The sequence below is a fragment of the Chelonia mydas genome, chromosome 12 (assembly GCF_015237465.2).
Source record: "Chelonia mydas isolate rCheMyd1 chromosome 12, rCheMyd1.pri.v2, whole genome shotgun sequence".
Classification (NCBI taxonomy): Eukaryota; Metazoa; Chordata; order Testudines; family Cheloniidae; genus Chelonia; species Chelonia mydas.
Genome location: NC_051252.2, coordinates 31,557,480 through 31,574,549, shown reverse-complemented (window position 1 = coordinate 31,574,549; position 17,070 = coordinate 31,557,480). Strand labels below are relative to the sequence as shown.

General features: G+C 39.6%; 1 protein-coding gene across 3 annotated transcripts in view; it reads right to left on the bottom strand.

The window, feature by feature from the left end:
- The window catches only part of CDYL2 (chromodomain Y like 2), an 89,137-nt gene that overhangs the window by 28,388 nt on the left and 43,679 nt on the right, over positions 1–17,070 (bottom strand). For 2 of the 3 annotated variants that reach the window (XM_043525941.1, XM_037878266.2), the window contains exon 2: positions 6,948–7,542. In XM_043525941.1, coding sequence (XP_043381876.1) covers positions 6,948–7,542 — 595 coding nt within the window. Of the gene's footprint in view, positions 1–6,947; positions 7,543–10,463; positions 10,595–17,070 lie in introns of all 3 variants that reach the window. The other variant, XM_043525942.1, reaches the window with a different exon arrangement.

Below are 17,070 nucleotides of genomic sequence, written 5' to 3'. Positions count from 1 at the left end.
GAATGGACATGAGATGGAAGCAGCCTCAGGCTAACTGCACTGGTAATCTGCATACTATTAAGGAATAAGCAACAGCTGTTCTAAGTACAGATGGTAAGGGAAAGGTGGGGGCTTAATTCTTAAGGGAAATCCAGCACAACAAAAAGTCTCTCGTCAATCAGTTTATCATCATTATTTGTTGCATCTCATTTTGTTCAAATAGTGCACCAAGTGGGGAAGTTAAAGATATGACAAAAGAAGCTGTTAACATCACAGCAATTATTATAGGCAAAGCGTGTGTCAGCTGACAGGATTTTAACCAACAGAAGGTCTATATGCAATCTTCAATGGCTCCTATGTTTTCTAATTTATGCTTTCCTCAAATGACACGGTAGATCGCATACAGACCTTCTGTTGGTTAAAATTGTGTCAGCTGACACACACTTTGCCTATAATTGTTTTAGGTTTCATGCAAAGATTTACACCAATGCAACTAAAATCAGTCTGGTTGTTTTTTGCTTGAAACCTAAAACTGATACAAATACAAATAACTATCCATGGATTATCTATGGGAGGAATGTCTGATAGTCCCATGATAGTGAAATTCTGTATCAAAATTCTGACCCATGTTGCCTGTCTGTCAATATCAGTACACCAACATGGATCGCAGACGCTCATCTCTAGTTATTGGAACCTAAACATAATTTAGTTATCTACTTTAAGATGTGCCAAGATAGTGAATATCAACCTCTGCAGCTATAATTGTGTCTTCCTACTGAACATTCAGCCTAAGACAAAACGGTGCCTAACTTTTATCACCTGGTTAGTACATGGTAGGGTAACAGTTAACACCTTAATATGTCAAGATGAAAAATGACTGTGGCATGGAGTAAAGCTAACCATCCCCCAAACAATGAATAATGTATGTGAAATAAATTAGAGATGTCATAAAGAAACCCAGGAAGCTTTAGGTACCTCTGAACTTGGTTTCCCAGCCTAAGCACAGAGATGAAAAATTTAGTTCAGCTTTTTGATGCTCTCAGTTTATATGTGAAAGAGAGCACAAGACAATGTTTCCTTAATTTAGCTAGGTCTATAAATTAAATACTGGGTTATAAATAATCTGCAGTAAAACTTGTGAAGGTGTGTAGAAAGAGCCCTGTAAAGATTGGGAGGAAGAGTTGGTAAAAGTCATCAAGGGAACAAAATTTATATTAGGACTTCAGGACCACATGATACTAGGTGCTATACAAAACTCATCCTGATAGATGTACTGTCTAAAAAGATGAAACAAAGGGTGGGAAAGGAAACAGAGAAGTGACATGCTTAAGGTCATACAGCAGTTCAGTGCTGAGCCAGGAACAACCCAGTCAAGTGCCCTATGCACTAGACCACACTGTCTCTCCAGCCACCATGTTAGCTAAGAATTGATGAGTAGGGCCCTGCCAAATTCATGGCCACGAAAAACATGTCATGGACTGTGAAAATCTGGTCTCCTCCTGTGAAATCTGATCTTTTGTGTGCTTTTACCCTATACTATACAGATTTCACAGGGGGAGACCAGCATTCCCCAAATTGGGGGTCCTGACCCAAAAGGGAGCTGCAGGGGAGTCACAAGGTTATTTTAGTGGGTCACAATTTGTCACCTTTACTTCTCCCTGCCTTTAGAGCTGGGCAGCTGGAGAGTGGCAGCTGCTGACTAAGGGCCCAGCTCTGCAGGCAGCAGCGCAGAAGTAAGGGTGGCACGGTATGGTATTAGCACCCTTACTTCTGTGCTACTGCTGCCACTCTCCAGCTGCCCAGCTCTGAAGGCAGCACCACTGCCTGAAAAAGACCCCTGGAAGCTCAAAAGCTTGTCTTGCTCACCAACAGAAGCTGGTCCAAAAAAAGATATTACCTCACCCACCTTGCCTCTCTAATATCCTGGGATCAACTTGGCTACAACAACCCAGAGAGAGTGAATATTTTTGGTTGCATTTTACTGTTTCCTATAATTAACAGAACAAGGGGAAAAAAAGGAAGCAGGAGATTGGGTGATAGAGAATATTTAAATTAAGGACACCATGACACTATGAAGGCTTTCATAATGGAAAGATACAGTGGTTAGTGATACATAACAAGCAGGAATTCTTCAGCAGATGGTGTGCAGAACTAGAGCAGAGCAGGAAGACGACTATTTAAAGGGAAACATTTGATGTTGTCAAGGAATTTGACACAACAATCACTCTCAATTGCAGTATCATGAAAAAGCAGAGAGCGATGCGATAACAGAAGACAACAAATGTCATCAGAATACTGCTGCAAACTACAGAAAGTTTCAACAGATGTTCCAGAGTTTACCTAGTGTTTGTTTTCCTCATGGCCTGGCCTATTATTGCCATTCACAATGGCAAAAGAGTCCAGACCTGCAAGGCTAACAGCATGCATCTCCTCAGCAATGTCAAGACAATAGGTGTTCCTAGTTTAAGGCCAGATGCAAAGGAAACAAGAGCAGCGTACATTAACCTACATCACACCCTTATACTTACTGACAGTAAAGAGCTGAGCGGGTGTGGCTATTTCACGGGAATTATAATGCTGGGTGTTGAAATGGACTAGCTAGTGTGTACGGCAAGGGCAGCCCCGTAGTGGACAGAACCAGTGCGGCTCAGGGCATTTTGATTATGTTGTCCTCTAATGTCCACCAGGCAAAAAGCTTTTACCCTAATGGAGGCGGATGTAAGTATTCATATAGTCATTTGTTACATGGTTCTGTTCCGCCGCTCTAGGTAACAGAACTAATAAAATACAGTAATCTTGTGATTAAGGAATATTAAGAGTAAGTGGAGGAATGCAGAATGGAGATTTCTTTTTATTTTGGTAAATGTATTAAAAGGTGGGGTTGATCATTAGAATTTTAAAGATATAGCTATTAATGTACATTGTGAGGTGCTTGAAGCTTTTATCACCAGCTGTTGATTCCCTTAAAAGATAATAAGAGAAGATGATAAGACTGTTTAATCTGGGCTTTCAAGATCGGGGCTGGATTCTCCCCTTTGGCAGAGAAGTCTATGGAAGAGGCAGTATTTTTCCAGGAAATTATCTCCTCAGTCGGGAGGGTGCAGATTGTGCGCAAAAGGTGTAGTCTCCCAATCCGGCAGATCCTGGGAAGAAAGTCCATGGGTTGTAGAGGCAAAAGCTGTGTTTGTGGCTATCCCAAATGCTTTGCTGAGTCTGACATGGCTGCGCAGTGGTCCAAACCTCCAGTAATGTGCATGCAGGTATGTGCGTGCATGCGCACACACACATCTACAAGTACATTATGGGTTTGTTGGTGAAAATTGTATCAGTGGGATGTGCAGGTATTAGCCCATCCAAGTGTATGTGCATACAAAGCTGGGCATGCATTAGTGGAGGCCACTTTAGGGAGCCACTGAAACTCAGTCCCCAAACATAATTATTTTATTTCTACAGCATCATTAGTATGTGTGGTATTTTCTAGACAAAATACAGGTTATTTAATTATAGGGTTACTCATCTTATGGCATAATTATAATCATCAGGTTAATTCAATTATTCATTATTGCTATAGTCTGAAAGGCACTTTTGGTTCAGGGTGATGGGATATGGGGCCTTTCACTTCTAGGCTCTGGGTTGGACTATAGCCAAGATTGGGGATGACTGAAGACTTAGCTGCTGTCCTATGTAAAAGGAGTTGGTGATGTCAGTCCAATACTAAGTAGACATATGCCCTCATCACAACTGGCATCTGTATTAATGCTAATAAGCCTTCCTATAAGTGTGCAAACTGAGGGGAGAACGTATTCGTCTCGGCTGGAAATGAACAGTGATGCAGATTTCTTTGGTTTACCTGCAGTTTCTGTCACACTCTCTAATTTCTTCCTGCCAGGGAATGGAAAAAATTTCAAAAGCCTATGGTAAAAACTTCAAAAGCATTACTTTTAATCTGTCTTGCCTGCTCCTCCTCTCTCCCGTTTTCTATCCCTTCCCCTCTTATTTTGGTTACATAGTTTGTCCCCTTTTTCTTTTCTCCATTGTGCATGTTGGCAACTGCAAAGTGAGACTGGATGGAATCGTGAACTCAGGAGTGTTGCAGAACTTTTGGAGGAGATGCATCTAAGCTCAAGATGTAGTGATCAAAATTCAGCTTCACTTTGCTTCTGGCTGCAGGAAGAACAGAATGGAGTGAAGGGAGCAAGACAAGAGTGCAAAGCACAAGAATAGAACTGAAGGAGCTGGGGAGATATGATGTAAAAATCATTATAAAGAAATGTTCTCAGATAGTTCAGGCCATCTGCTGTTTTGCCATAAGCCATCCATAAGTGTCTGCACACCTGGGAGCTCAGGGCAAGGAAGGACTTTTTTTCAGGACAGACCTGTCCAGGGTATTATTCAAAGAAGGAATGGGAGAAACCATTTTTTTCCCCCTGTGAGGACAAATGAAATTTTTTTTTGCCCCTCGAGTTCTTGTTTTATTGTCCCCTTTTAACAAAATGATCTTAAAATATAAAAGGAAGGTATGTGGTAAAACCACTGCATTCTGAATAAATATATTGTGTACTGAAAAATAAAAACTAATTAAGAGCACTAGGCATGAAAAACCTTCACTCATTAAAACCTATAACTGCAGAAAAGAAAAATAATGTAAATGTTATACACACAACACAGCTGAAGCTCAATTTTCAAATAGACTCCTTCGCTCAAAGCCAGCAAAGCACAGAAGCCCAGGCTCTCAGCTTTAAGCATGAGAGTTGCCTCACTGAAGCCATTGGGATTATTCATATGCTTAAAGATGAGCTTTCTCTGGACCGGACAGGACATTTGGATGCTCAGATTGGAACACAGGTGCCTTATTTTCAGCCTCAGGCCTCCACTGGCTAACATGCACAGTATAGTGCTATTAATGCCTGCATGCGCACTTGAAAGGGTTCAAATTAATGGGCATTAGGGTGCGTTTCACTTGTAAGGATTTAAATTCACAAAATGCAGGTGTGAACTTCTTCTGTAATACCCAAATAACAGCAATGGTTGTCTAGTGTGGCAATTGCTGGGGTAACTATAATAATCAAGGTTATGAGATTAGCAACGAAATATACTGCATACTTTTGTGTCACGGAAACAATACCAAAACGGTAATTAAGGAATTAAAAACACCTTGATGGCCATGATGGGGCAACCCAATATGGCTCCTGTAAAAGAATACTGTGCCTCTCTAACCTACTAGAGTTCTTTGAGTGTGTGTCCACAATGTAGTGGATAATGGAAAACTGGGTGATATGATATGATTTATGTGGATTTTCGAAAAGCCTTTGACAGTCATTCACAAGAGGCTATTAAGGAAACTAATACTATCATGGACTAGAAATTGGCTAATAAAAATAAAGAGTGGAAAAGAAACCATTTGTTCCATCATGGTAAATGATTAACAGCGGGCTGCGCTGAGGACCTGTAGTAAGACAGGTTTGTTTAATATACATATAAATGATCTGAAAGGGAAGTGAAGTGATAGAAACATTTTTAGTGAACAAAATTTGGTTAGTGAAGATTAGAAGAGATTGTGAGGCACTAGAGAGATATGTGAGAGATATCCTAACAAAGATATGTGAATTGGCAACATGATAGCAGATGAAAATGCACAATGGAAGGAATCTGAACTACTCATACATGTTGCTGGATTCTAAATTACCTGTAATCACTCAGAAAAAAAGGTTGGTGGGTCATTGTGAACACCGCAGTGAAACCCTCTGCTTGCTGTGCAGCAGCAGTCAAAAAAGCAAACAAAATGTTAGGCAGTATAAGGAAAGGAATCGAAAACAATACTGAAAACTGTCTAGTGCTATACCATCAGTCGGCAGTACACCCTCACCTGGAATACTGCGTTCAGGTCTGCTCACACTGTCTCCAGAAATATGCAGCAGAAACAGAAGGGGCCAGAGAAGGGCAATGAAAATAATTAGATGCATGGAAAGACTGCTATATGGGGAGAGATTGAAAAGACCTGGCTTATTGAGGCGATGCATGGTAAATTGGTTGCTCCTATTTACCTTTTCACAGAATATAGGAACAAGTGGATATTCAATTAAATTGAAAGGGAGAAACCTATAAAATGAAATACACAACATATAATTAATCCATGGAAATTATACAAGGTATCATTGATGCCAAGTGCTTAGTATGATTTTAAAAGGATTTGACAGTTCTGTGGGCAATAAGAAACTCCACAATTATGTTAAACAGGATGATTTTTTTATAAGAGGTATGAACGCCATTCTCCAGGGCATAAGCCAACCACTAACTACTGCGGTAAGGAATAAACGTCCCCTCTGGGCAGGTTATTATAAATCGTCTACTACAGGATTCCTTGTACCTTCCAATGAAGTCTTTGCCTTGCACCTTCCTATGAATCAAGTCACTGTCAGAGATACTGACTTCTGGGCTCTGGAATGGCAATCCTGAATAAATACCTCACAAATGTTACTAGTGGCAGTAATAAGTACCTTAAGATTATCCAGGCACATTTATCACAAACTTTAGGCAACAAATTAATACTAAGATTGTTTCCAAGATCCTGCCTTTTCTGGAGTGCTGGGCCAGTACTTGTGGAATTTGAGAAGCAATTATTAGTGAGTTGGTAGGAGGTATAGCCAAAATTTCAGTGTTGTACATACCTCAACTGTCGCCCCCACACCATTCCTTGGTATCCCTCCCCCACAAATACCCGTAAATAAAACACACCAGAGAGGTGTGTGACACAGTCCACATTGCCTCACATGACTCAGTGGGAAAAGGGAGGGAGGTGAAGAAGTGGATCGATGGAAAATTGTACAAATTGCAAAGAGTCTGGACCTTTTTTATGTGCTTATTACTCATGCAGCATGACAATAACTTTTCCATGAATGGGGCTCTTTGTTATCAATTGCCACAATTAAAACCCAACAGAAAAGACTGTTGCTGTTTAAATCACATACCGATTCCATTCACAACAGGCACATCATTATTAACCTCCAGCATGCTGGGCAAATCATGTTCTCCTTCGTGGCCATTTAAATCCATGTTTTGCTGTTGTGAGCCATTCCCAAAATGTCTAGAATCTTTCTCGTGACCGGAATCTCCATTCTGTAGGCCATTGTGAGGCTTTTTCAATGGCATGATCTGTAAACCACTGGGCGTAGTTCGGTAAGTCACGGTTTTAGCGGCTCTGTCGCCAGCAGGTGCTGGCTTTGCTGTGTACCCTCTTTTCTGTTTTTGAAGAGATGGGTTAATTCGCTTTCTTTTATGTGTTGACCCTTTGGCCTTCCCAGATTCAGAAGGTCTGTGTGATATTTTCTCAACAGATGACCCTCGGCTTTCTCGTAAAAATTTTGGTGCACTGGTCTGTTTCCCATGTTTTGCTCGCTTTTCTCTAGTGACATGTAGTCCGTTGAACTCATCAATAAATTCCTCGCAATGCAATAGGTGATGCTCAGGTTCCCAGGTGTCCTCATTGCTTCCATAGCCTTTCCATCTGATAAGATATTCCCATTTGCCCTTTTTGTTCTTCCTTTTGTCAACAATCCTCTCAACCTAATAGAAAAAGAGGAGATACCATTAGCTGTTAGAAAGAAAAACAATTCAGTCATGAAAAACATTTAGGGCCTGATCCTCAGTTACATCAAGGTGCCTTTACACTGCCAGAGGCTGTGTACCAGGACCTTCGTGTAAATGAGAATCAGGTCCCTAATGTGAATATAAACTGATATTGCATTCTGGCATTGAACGCTGTGTACTGTCTAAGCAGGCTAACCAGAAATTTTGCCAAACAGATCAAACATGTTCTTGTTTTTTAGAAACCTCTCCGATCCCCTCCCCACACTTGTAGTCCCATCAGAATCTCAGCAGACCCTGGCTGACTGTTGATGTGGCCTACCTGGCTTCTGTATATACTGCTTGATATTCCATTTATGTATCACAGCTAAATGTCCTCATTTATCAAAGAATGCTCACAAGCAGATCTGGCTGTATATATGGAGGGACTTAGCTGGCCTAGTTGGTATGTTAATAGCAATCCCATTTGCAGGCACTCACCTGTTTTTCCTGTAAAGGAATCTTAACTGTAATCATGTACAACTGTGTTTTCTGAGTATGGCTAACTCTAGGAATATATGCGGCTTAGGATCAGTAAAAAATGTGTGTTACCATTGAAACTGCATTTCTAAAATGAGACCATATTGTCATCCTCCTCAGCTGCCTCCCATTGAAAAAAGCTAAAATGTCTTTTGCTGCACTCTTTACACATTGAACACTCTATTCTGTGTGTATGTATGCTCTGATAGTGACGGTTCTCTTATTACCTGAACTGTATGAACCCCTGCTACTTCATCTCTGAAACTGTCTCGCAAAGAAATTGTACTAAATTGTGTGGTCATCCTGTACATTGAGGGCCACATTTGCAACATTGTGTGTGTACTTTTATATTTGCCAGCTCTCCCCAACTCAGAATTCTCTATGGATGCAGTGTTTGCACTGAAATTTGTGCACACACATAGTGTATGTGAACTTAGCACATTTATTTTTGAAAATCTGGCCTCTGATGACTGACACTAAACTGAAACTGATTTGCATCTGACACCAAACTTAATTCAGTTCTCCAGATGTATAAAGCGAAGTTAACAGCACTGGTACAGACAAAGAAAAAATTAGATGGGTTAGTGCAACAACTTCTCTTGGTCCCCAGAGGTGAAAAGTCAACATGTTTACATGCACTGTGCCACTTCCCTCAGCTTATTTTCACTTCCCCCCGCCAAAAGTAAATACCTGTTTAACAGTTATCTCCCATTCCTTTCTGGACATATCTACTATTAGTTCCTTAACTACCCTTTAGACCACAAAATTGTCCAACTGAATTCATTTTGCACATGCATATATTGATCTGTTTGCACAATTAAATTTTTTTGCATGCATAAAATTGGTGCCCTCCAATTCTGAAGGCATGATTTAAAAAAGCATGCTGGAAAAACTGCTGACCAGAATACTTGTCAGTAATAAATTCCAAGAAACCCGTTTCCGTTCTTGGGCAGTGATTGTGTCTTCATTTATATTTGTGCCACCTTGAGCACACTTGTGGCCGTCAGTGAATAATAAAATAATATAAGCAGCCGGCTACTTCTACCTGCATCCTTCAGTGATGCTTCAGTTTAATATTTTAGGCATCACAATTACTTATATCAGGGATCAGCAACCTTTGGCACGTGGCACGCCAGTGTAAGACCCCTGGCGGGCCGGGCTGGTTTGTTTATCTGGTGCATCCGCAGGTTCGGCCAATCGCAGCACCCACTGGCTGAGGTTTGCCGTTTCAGGCCAACAGCGAACCGCAGACAGTGGGTGCTCCAATCGTCTGAACCTGCGGACATGCCAGGTAAACAAACCGCCCTAGCCCGCCAGGGGGCTTACCCTGGTGGGCTGCATGCCAAAGGTTGTTGATCCCTGACTTATATGATAGGGTGTATGAAATCATTGAAGGAACTGAGCATCAAAAGGAGACGGTGATTAGAAAGGGGAAAGCTGGTATTTACACATTTTAATGGGCAACTATGGGAAAGAGAATACAGATTAAGTGTAGGACTATCCAAAGAATTTGAGTCTGTATGTTTATCTTTGAATTTTCAGAGTTTTAAATCAATCCATTTAGTGCAGCATCAATAGAATCCTGAAGGAAAGAGATCCATTTGGAAAATATAAAATAATGCATTAGAGTTAAAAAGATTACAACTACAGTGCAAAACCCATTATCAGTGACTGTGGTCTGTTTCTTAAAAGGTATAAAACAAAAGTGTCCAATGCTTTTCCAGATTAGATATAAAACCAATCCCACATATTTTTATCCATTCCCAGCTCAAAATTATGTTGAGATGTAGTAAAGGTCAAGAGTACGTATTAGTAATTTATGTTCAAATACATTACATGGTTATTGTAGGTTTCCCCAAACTAAGCATTATAAACCCACGCAATCCAGATTCAAGGTTAAACTGGGGGGTGGGGGTGGAGAGAAATCTAAACATCTTAAGTTATGGAAATGTACAGTTAGGATACACAAACAACCTTAACTCTGCATTACCAAGCAATAAGCATATGGTTAGGATTAAGCAGTTTTACTGTTTGAGGTCCAGGTTAGCTTAAATTGATTTTTAAAAGACACATTAGATTCTTTTCTTTTTTTCCTCCACATGATATCACAGCACTAGCAAAAACACAATCTCCTATGTCAGCTGTCAGTATCCCTACTGCACTGGCTTCAGGCCAGAGAATGGTAGTGGTAATTGACTTCTGCCTGGCTATAGACTGGGGCAGTACATCCATAGCCATCCTGTTGGACCTTGCAACAGCATCTATTAGTACTGATCCCCAAACACTCCAATAGGCAGTAGGATTGTAGGAGGCACCTCATGATACCTTGAGGTTGAGAGGGCTGTGATGGGAAATTGTTCCTCCATCTCCACTGCACTCACCTGTGGAATCCATCACGGCTCATTCCAATCTTCTATCTTATTTAATATTTACAGAAAGCCACTGGGGAAATAGGTGAATCAACATCTCCTTCACACTGAATATAACAGCACCCTCTTCCAGCTTTCTCATCCTGAAATAAGTACAATGATGAAGAGCAGCTGGCTAAAGCTGGATCTAGGCAAGGTGGAGGTGACTTGTAGGGAGAGAAAAAGCACTTAGAAGAACTAGCCCCTTCCATAAAGTCCAATCTTAAGGACGTCTGTCCTCAGATTGTTAAATTGCTTTGAAGCATTGTGATCCTGTTGAATTTAATGTTATCAGATGTCCACATGACACTAGCTGCAACACACCCTACCATTTCTGTCTGTGGCTTGGTAGAAAATTTAATATCAAATTATGGAATGCATTCCTGACCATAGTCATCCACACATTCATGACCTTGATTATTGCAGCACACTGTATCAAGAAAAGAAGTCATGTGTCCTGGACAAGCACCAATTGGTACAAATTTGAGAAGACCATTTGCTAAGTAACAAAGTTGCTGTGGACACATCACATCACACTGGTAATCTTCCCACTGTGTACAAAGTCCAATTCTAGATCTGTCTTGAAACACAAAAATATTTATCACGCTGACTCTACTGACCTGGGAGATCACCTCTCCCTTTGCTACCATGACCTCTGCAGCAGCTATGTTACACCAGAACAATAACCATGAGGAAGGGTTATTGATTACAAAAGACAGATCGTTAACAGGAGCTGAATGTAACTGTGGGCCTCACTCTCATAGGAGACATAGATGACAAAGGACCTCACAATTTTCACGATTACATAGAAAATATCTTTTCAACCTAGCCTTCCCATAATAAACTCTCACACATAATTTCTACTAACCACTCAAGTATAATCCTACCTCTGAGAAGGAAAGAGGTCATTTTGTTTCTTCTTTTTAACGTTTGGGAAGTATTCAGATACTTCACCAATAGAGCACTGTAAATGTCTACATAGACAAGAAGGGAGAATCAGAAGACTCTATTCCTAAGGAATAGCATACTAGCAATGGAGAATATGAGAAGTGGTCCACACAACACACAATTGCTTCTAGTACAACATAGGAGCCAAGAGACAGACAGACAAGAGTACCACGAATCTACACGTGCAACAAGAGAGCGAAACAAGGCACCAAATGATGGACAATACATATGACTAGGTACCTACCTACCCCTCACTGCTGTCCCTTTGTGCACTGTTGAATATAGTTATAGCACCAAGCAAAATTACTGGGCCTTTCAACATGGCCCCCTTTTCCCTGTAGCTTTATGTCCTTCATTTATGCTGCTCTGTCGTCTAAATGCATTCAGCAGAAGCACATCAGTGCTTCAGTTTGGATATGAATTTCATATTTGTTCCCCATCACATGGTACAACTTCCACCATTTTCCTTCAACGTGCAGTGAACACCAACAGCATGATTGGCCATATATTTTTTTCCAGAATGATTGGTTTTAATTTCTAGTATGTCAGCTGAAAAATGCTATGTAATAATCTTCTTGCATTTACTATAAGCTTTCAGAAATTCATAGGAATTTTTCTTTAAGAAATAATTCTGACAACTAGTGATTAATGGAAATGATATTTTAGTTTTTCTCCCAGAATACACAATTTCTGTTTAAGTAGATTGTACAGAAAGATCTCTGTTACTTCCACTTCTTAATTTTCCATATTTACCATCAGTTCACTCCTCAATGAACAATGTATAACATCTGCAAAAAGCAATCTTGGTAGTCTTGTATTCGGCCCCTTGAATTTATTATACAGTATTTGGTTTGGGAAACTAGATATTTAATCTAATAAAAATGACATGACCTAATTACGTTGCTGTCCTGTCTTCTACAATGTACAAGTACATTGTAGAAGAATCATAGTTAAGAGTGTTAGAATTTTACACGTGTCATTACCTCCTTTGACTATACGATAGGCATACAAGCTAATTCTGGGTGAATCGAAATGTTACTAAATATGTTTTAAGAGAAGAAATGCAATGAAACCATGACATCTGTGGAAATGCATTTTTAACACTACTTTTCAACTTTCAAGTGTGGATGATTCGTAATCTTAGCAGTATTCTCACCTATATAGGTTAGGAGGAATGACATAAATGAAATACCATCCTTTTTGATTAAATACATATATGGGGACACAGTATTAGTATTAGATCACGAAACAATGGTACAGATCTGTAGAACTTTGTAAACTAAATGTGAATGCAGAATTTGTGCATGCAATTAGTGATTGCATGAGCAAATAACCAGTTAAATGTAATTAGTGAAATTGCACAAGTCATGTCTATGCATGTTCTTGAATTAGCCCTTGAACTTCTATATCAGTGGTTTCCAAAATTTGTATAGCATGGACTGCTGAACAGAGATGATACATACTGCGTACAAAGCATGCACATTTTGCTCATTCATAAAAAATACAACATACAAATCATTTGTGTATAGAAGTAGTAGATCAAATCTCAAAGAAATTGTAGGTTCAACCCTTAAAAATTAATTTTATCTGTTCAATGACTTCAACAGGCATTGGTATATAATTAAAGCAATGTGCATGCTGTTACAATTCAGATAATCAGGTTTACACAGCATATATAAAACTCTTCACATTTTCAGCAAGACCACACATAATTCAGCCTGCCTAATCATGGAAACGAATCACCTTTCCAACAGGATATGGTTGGAAGATTACATACCGAAATCCTGATTTCCAGAATGGGCAGAAGAAATCACCTCTTTTTTGACCACATATATTTTTATGTGGACAGATGCTGTAAATAGTAATCTGTGACACCAAAACAGCCTCTGTCAATGTGCAATGTGGAGGAACACACTGACTTCCTGGCATGGACTGGAAGAACTGCCTTTCATTACTGTGAGTTATAGTACTTGCACTACTTTTGTGTGTCTCCTTCATTTTGAGTTTTTGTCCCACATTGGGCCCCAGTATGGTATGAGAGATAGAAAGGGCTTGTGAAGAAGGTGGCAAATAAGGAAACAGACAGACAAAGACCATCCAATTCAACGTGCTTGCCTTTTAAAAATTCATTATTGTACTAACTTCCTGCTTTTTCCACTCGATCACTTACAGTCCTCTCTCCTTCAGAAATAACCTTAGATGCCTCACGAATTTTGCTTCCATCACCTTCCTCTGTAACTCATTCACATATTTCTGACCTTTGGATTTCATTTACAGAAAGCTGATTGTCCAAACACCAGGGCAATATGTGGTAAAAATACATGACCAGTTTTTCAGCAGTGCACAGCCCTCACATTGAAAGCAATGGGAACATCTGGGTGCTGGGCCTCTTTTCAAAATTCAACACAAAACTTAAAAACTAGAAGAGATCCACTGACCCAACTGCAAAAAACCCTCCCTATTGAACCTGCATAGTGAAGGAAAGAGGAAAAGCTAAATAGCTACAAATATATAAAAGGAAAATATACTTGTTCTAAATCACCCACAGACAGAACTTCAACAGACATCTTCAGGGAAGCAGTGCAACAGACAAAGCTCTGGTGCTAACAAGGCTCTACTTCTTGCCCTTACTAGCTTCTGTTTTTAGATTTACCAATTTCTAATCCTCTGGAATCTCTCCTGAAGTGAGTGAACTGTTAAAAAGGTCCATTAAATGTTCACTAGTTTGCCTGCTGTGATGTCTTAGACTACAAAGAATACTCAGAATATAAAAGTGAAACAATGAAATTTCAAAATAGTGTTTGGAAATACTTGAAATGTTTCTATATGTGTATTGCTATGAATTGGGTGGATGCAAATGCCCAGGAGGAGAGTGGAGGGCGGGCACAGGAGGGGTCCATTATTTTAATAATTGCATCAGGACTAGAGGTTGACATATCGGGGCCAGGAGGAGTTTTCATAAGCAAAGATTTTTCAGAGGCAGTCTACACTTTTATGGTGCATCTGGACCTCTGGTTCTGACAAGGAGTGTATACAGTAGAGGGATGTACTGTACAGTACACACACGCACCCCCATATTATCAGGGCTTCATGTTTTCCCTACTTTAGGTACACTCTGTTCTCTTTCCTTCATGAGCATAGCGTCCAACTCTGTTAAAGAAAATGAAGCATAAACCTGACACTGTGTGAAACTAGGTAATACAGTTTTCTCCCTTTCTTTGTATCAGAAATATTCTGATTTTCTGAGGCTGAAACCTGGGAGTACAGCTGGCCAGCTCCTCTTTATACCAGTTTACACCAAAGGAGGCTACAGCCCACAGCCTGTTGTGTTTGAAAAAACCAAACAGACCACAGCTATGGCTCTTCCATCCATGCTCACATCTCTGGCTCCCTCCTGGCATCTTTTCTTAGAACTCCTGCCACTATCTGAAATTCAATCTCTTTAAAATTGAACTTCTCATCTTGCCTTCCAATTTTTGCTCTCCTCTGCCTATTTTCACTACTTCTTTTTGACAACTGCCATTATGTTTCCTGCCTTCATTCCCACAGTCTCAATGTAATCTTCTCTCTCTCTCTCTTTTTCTCCTTTTCCAACCATTTCCAGTCTCTTACTTACAAGGTCCAATGCTTCTTCCTCTTTAATAGCTTTTCCTTGCTGTCTCTGCTACCAAAACCTATTTTCATTGTCTTCTCTCACCTTGATTACTGCAACTTTCTCCTGCTTTAATCTAATTGCCTTTCCCTTCTCCCTACTCCAATTTGTCAAAATAATGCCTGTGTTCAAACCATATTCCTCTCCCACCCTAACCTTCAGGGGATTTTCTAAACCACTTGACTGCATCAGTACATACAAAATACATTAGCATCCTTCAGGAAAGTCCACAGTGCTATGGTGCCTTTCCCATTGGGAAGGTCCATTTAATTTCCAATGCAGATAAAATGCCACATCCCCCCTTCCTAGCTTTTGTGAATTTTAATTTTGTCATCAACTTGTAGCTTTTGAGGGTGTCTTGCTAGCTGGACTCTCATCTAAAAGCCTACATCGAGGGTTCCAATGTACATTCAAATGAAAGGCAGATTCTTAATGCAATGTGTGGATTTTGAAATTCCATCTGCCATTGTAGTGTAAGTACTAACATTTAAATTATTAAAAGGAACACTGCCCAGCCTGCAGATAGGAAAAAAAGAGACCTCCCAAGCTTTTACTTGTGGGTGTACATACTGTAACACCACCTATGGTCAAAGTGCTGTGTTTGCTGACTATTCATATGAGCAATCAGGGTAATGAAATATACAAGAATCCTACTCTGGAAGAAGGGAATTTTTGTGTAATTCAATATTGTGACTACCCTCAAGAACAGAGCCAGAAAAGGGCAGTAGAGGGATGACAGGACATGCACATGTTTGTGTTATACACACATGCATGCGCACACACACAGTGCCCTGGGTGCTTTCTTGATAGGTCGCTTAGAAGAACAATTGGAAACTCTTACATTTAATTATTTTTGGAAAATAATTTTGGAAAACTGATAAGATTTTCAGAATTAAGAGCCGTGTCGTTAGGAAAATTTCTTGGTTTTGGATAGGTTTAACTTACATAGACAATATTCTTTGTACATAAAAAGATTAAAACACAGACCACACCCTTGCACCATTACATCAAAAGAACTAGGATGCATAACAGTTAACGTGGCTTCTTTAGGTTAATCAAAGAGTAGTTAGAATCTTAGAATTTTCAAAGTAGTTCTGTGATGTAATCTAGTCTGTTCAAAAATAATATTGAATGCAGTAAGTTCCCATCAAAATAATCACATTCCCTTCTCTCATAACAAAAACGGGAAAATGGCTGTCTAAATAGTTCAAAACTCTCTCACTTACATCAAAGCACAACATGTGTAAAGATAATGAAGACGGGTTTCCCACTTATTTTAAAGAATAATGATGCAATTACATTGCCTTATTACCATTTTCTAAGGCAGGGGTAAACTGTTCCCTTGTACAGGAAGTAAGCCACTGAATGTTCTTCAGTGTTTTTTGTTTTGTTTTTTTCCCAAAAAGCACAAAATAAGAAGCTAAGCTTCCCAATGTCTCGGCTTCTGTTCGGCTAAAAATTAGAATTTGGCTTTGCTTGCACACTCCACAATCCTGCTAGTATACCTTATTTCAAAATGAAGCTGTTAGAATTCCACCCAAGACATTTGAGTTTGGTGACGAATACTTATTTTTAGTTCACTACTAAGCTAAAGCTGGTAATTTTTACTGTGCAACTAAATTTGTTTTGTAATGGTGTAGTGCAAACTTTAAATATAGAAACAATAGATGTGTTTTCAGTGTACATGCTAACAAAGGGGGAAAAAAGTACAGGTTCCTATTTACTGCTATAAGTGAGATTTAAAAATAAAGCCTGTACATTGTGTTAATGCAAAAGATTTGAGAAGTGGATAACCTTTGTTTTATTGCTATGTTTGTAGAGCTATGTTTGTATGGTTTATTTTTGTGACTAATATTGATGAATACAAGCGGAATGAGGAATACAAATTTTCAACGGGGAATTAGACTTTATATTTTGTAAAGCACTACAATGCTTGCCTACCTACCATAGGAGATGCAAATTCGGCTTTCAGCTTTTGTG